We start from the raw sequence: 2,953 nt of genomic DNA, 5'->3' as shown, positions 1-2,953 counted from the left end.
GAAGAAATTCAGGGTCCCAGAAGAGGTAAATACGTAATTTCATTTTCCAAGTATTGGTTGTAATTAAGTAAGAAAATTTGATGCTGCTTGTTATGGATTGAATTAGTCCTCAAAAAATATGTGTTGTAAATCCTCTATCCCTGTGGCAGAGCCCTGGTGGTGCAGTGGTTAAGAGCTCGGCTGCTAACCAAAAGGTCAGCAGTTGGAATCCACCAGCCACTGCTTGGAAACTCTGTGGGGCAGTTCTACTCTGTCTTGTAGGGTTGCTGTGAGTTGGAATCAACTTGATGGCAAGGGTTTTTTTTAATCCCTGTGGTTGTAATCCTGTTTGGGAATGGGTTGTCTTTGTTATGTTAATGAGGCAGGATTAGTGTAGGGTGTGTCTTGAGTGGGTCTCTTTTGAGATATAAAAGAGGTTAAACAAGCAAAGGAGCAAGCAGAGATGGGGGAAGATTGATGCCAAGCCACAGTGGAGATCTCCAAGGAACCAGGAAATAAGCTGAAGAGCCAAGGACCTTCTTCCAGAGCTGGCAGAGAGAGAAAGCCTTCAGCTAGAGCTGGCACCTTGAATTTGGACTTTTAGCCTCGTAAATTGTGAGAAAATAGGTTTCTGTTTGTTAAATCCACCCATGTATGGTATTTCTGTTCTAGCAGCACTAGATAACTAAGATACTGCTGATGGTCATAAATTTCAGCTGTTTATATCAAGTACCTTGAATCATGCTCAGCAGAAAGCACTGAAGTTATAGCACAAATTCCCTATGATTTCTGATTAAAATATTTGTGGTGCAGATTGGAAGGAAATCTCTAGAGATTCAGGATAAGCTAAGGATCTGAAGAAACATTTAAAAGTAGAGGCACATGTAAAGAAAAACAAAGGAATGACAAATGCTAAAGAAGGAAAAGGGGTGTGATCAGATGGGGGCTTCAGAAGTGCTGGTAATGTTCTCAAGGTGGGTGCATGGATACAGGGAGGTTTGTTCTGCTGTTTGTTACACCTTATGTATATGTTATACATCTGCATTTGGATATATGAAATATTTCAATCTAAAACAAAATTTAGAAATGGTTGGGCATGGGGTGAGTAGAGAATCCTGGTGGCTTGACATTCTGTCTGCAAAGGGAGGGTGGCCTGTATCCCTTTTCTTCAGGGTCACAGATCTCTGGGTGAGTACAAGGTCCCCAAATTACAGTAGGCTGCACTTGTGACTTTAGTCTGGCAAAAAAAAAAGAAAAACTGTAGAATGGATCCAGATATAACTGGATGCCTTATAGTCTCATAATGGGACCTAAGTGTGTATCATTTTCCCTTAGGTAGTAGAAGGCCTTTCCTCTATTACATTTGATGACTGAAGAGTCTTAAGAATAACAGGGGCATTAAAGCCCTATAGATGAATTAGTTTAATCTGTTTTTGGTGGGTTCGATTTTTTTATTTTTCTCTTCCTCTCAGTGTCATTGTCTCTCAATGGACCAGCCTGCTGAAAGTTGTAGCATTGCACCTTAAGAGGCATGGAGTGACTTACGCCACCATTGATGGCTCTGTCAACCCCAAACAGAGGATAGACTTGACTGAGGCATTCAACAGTAATTCCAGGGGTCCACAGGTATGAGCTGGTCACATCAGAGCTTTTTGATTAAGAGCAAATTGTTCTCAATTCTCTGTATTGAGAGAGTCATAATATAGCAACTCAATTAAAAATATTTTCAGTCTTGATAATTTATTGGGACACATATCAAAGTATACAGATTATCTAAAGGGAATCAAAAGAGAATAAAATATGAGGGACTAAAAGGAGAGTGAGATCAGAAGTGATTAGGATCAAGAATCTTTGTGGTGGAGACAACATTTGAGATGAGCCTGGAAGGATAGGTGGGCTTTCGATATGAGGATATAGGGAGGGAAATGGAGGAACAAAGGCATACAATTGTAGATAATGAGAATTTAAAAATCATTAGTTGAGAATCATTACAGTGATAGGGAAAGGGAGGACTGATGGCATAGACATTTTGGTTAATGGCAAGTTTACAGAAACAACCCCAGTGCTCTGAATTGTAGTATTCGCATATTTTGGCAGGCACACAGTTAGTATTTTGAGGTTGACTCACAAAAAAGCGAAGTGTGAATTTTCTCAAATGTGATGCATGGAAGATAGCATTAAAATTTCAAAAACCAGTGTGTTATAATGACAGCAGAAGGAAACTTAATAGGAACTCATTGCTTGTTCGCATTGATCTTGGGCTTGAACCTGAGACAAAAGAAGAGATGTTTTATGAGATCAAGTTTATCTAAAGTTAATGGTATACTTCCTTTTGAAGGTCATGCTAATCTCTCTCTTGGCCGGAGGTGTTGGTCTAAACTTGACTGGAGGAAACCATCTTTTTCTTCTTGACATGCACTGGTAACTATTCTGGACTTTTCTTGAGTTGTCGTGGCATAGGAGGGAGAGCAGGGGGCCAGAGCAGTAGTAGGGACGTACTTAATGTTTAATGTGCTCTTTTTTCTTTGTAGAGATGCCTCTGTGCATATATGTATATAGCTACAGATCTAAACAGGGTTCCGAGGTAGCTGACTTCCCTGAATCCCTAAGCAATACTTCAAATGACTACTTAAAATAGTGCAATCATTTTAGCGTTAACCTAACATCTGTTTCCATAGAAACTGGAAGCAGAGCTTTTCCACATGGCGAAGAGGTTAACACCTCTTCTCCAGAATACTATATATAGTATTCCAGAATATATATACATTATATATATAGTATTCCAGAATACTATATTTGTTGAAATCCAAGAAAATGTCAGGCTTGGAGATCAAGGGGAAGCCTTATTCCAAAAGAAAAAGGCCAATCAGTTTTCTAATTGTGTTGGAAGTAAACTTAATATATAGCCCCTGGTCTCACTGCATGCAGCATCAACTCCAGGAGCATAACAGCATCCTTCCTGGATATGAGAAGA

At 39.5% G+C, this 2,953-nt stretch overlaps 1 protein-coding gene across 2 annotated transcripts in view; it reads left to right on the top strand.

Annotated features, from left to right (window-relative positions):
* LOC111821250 (transcription termination factor 2-like) overlaps nucleotides 1-2,953 on the top strand; it is a 7,102-nt gene continuing 4,149 nt past the window's right edge. Inside the window, exons 1-4 of one of the 2 annotated variants that reach the window (XM_023734879.1) lie at nucleotides 1-25; nucleotides 793-953; nucleotides 1,452-1,605; nucleotides 2,318-2,400. In XM_023734879.1, coding sequence (XP_023590647.1) covers nucleotides 889-953; nucleotides 1,452-1,605; nucleotides 2,318-2,400 — 302 coding nt within the window. In that variant the 5' untranslated portion in view covers nucleotides 1-25; nucleotides 793-888. Of the gene's footprint in view, nucleotides 26-565; nucleotides 954-1,451; nucleotides 1,606-2,317; nucleotides 2,401-2,953 lie in introns of those variants that run through there. The other variant, XM_023734878.1, reaches the window with a different exon arrangement.

This window comes from Trichechus manatus, unplaced genomic scaffold, assembly GCF_000243295.1.
Source record: "Trichechus manatus latirostris isolate Lorelei unplaced genomic scaffold, TriManLat1.0 scaffold00073, whole genome shotgun sequence".
In the NCBI taxonomy this organism is placed as follows: domain Eukaryota; kingdom Metazoa; phylum Chordata; class Mammalia; order Sirenia; family Trichechidae; genus Trichechus; species Trichechus manatus.
This window is presented reverse-complemented; position numbering and strand designations above follow the sequence as displayed.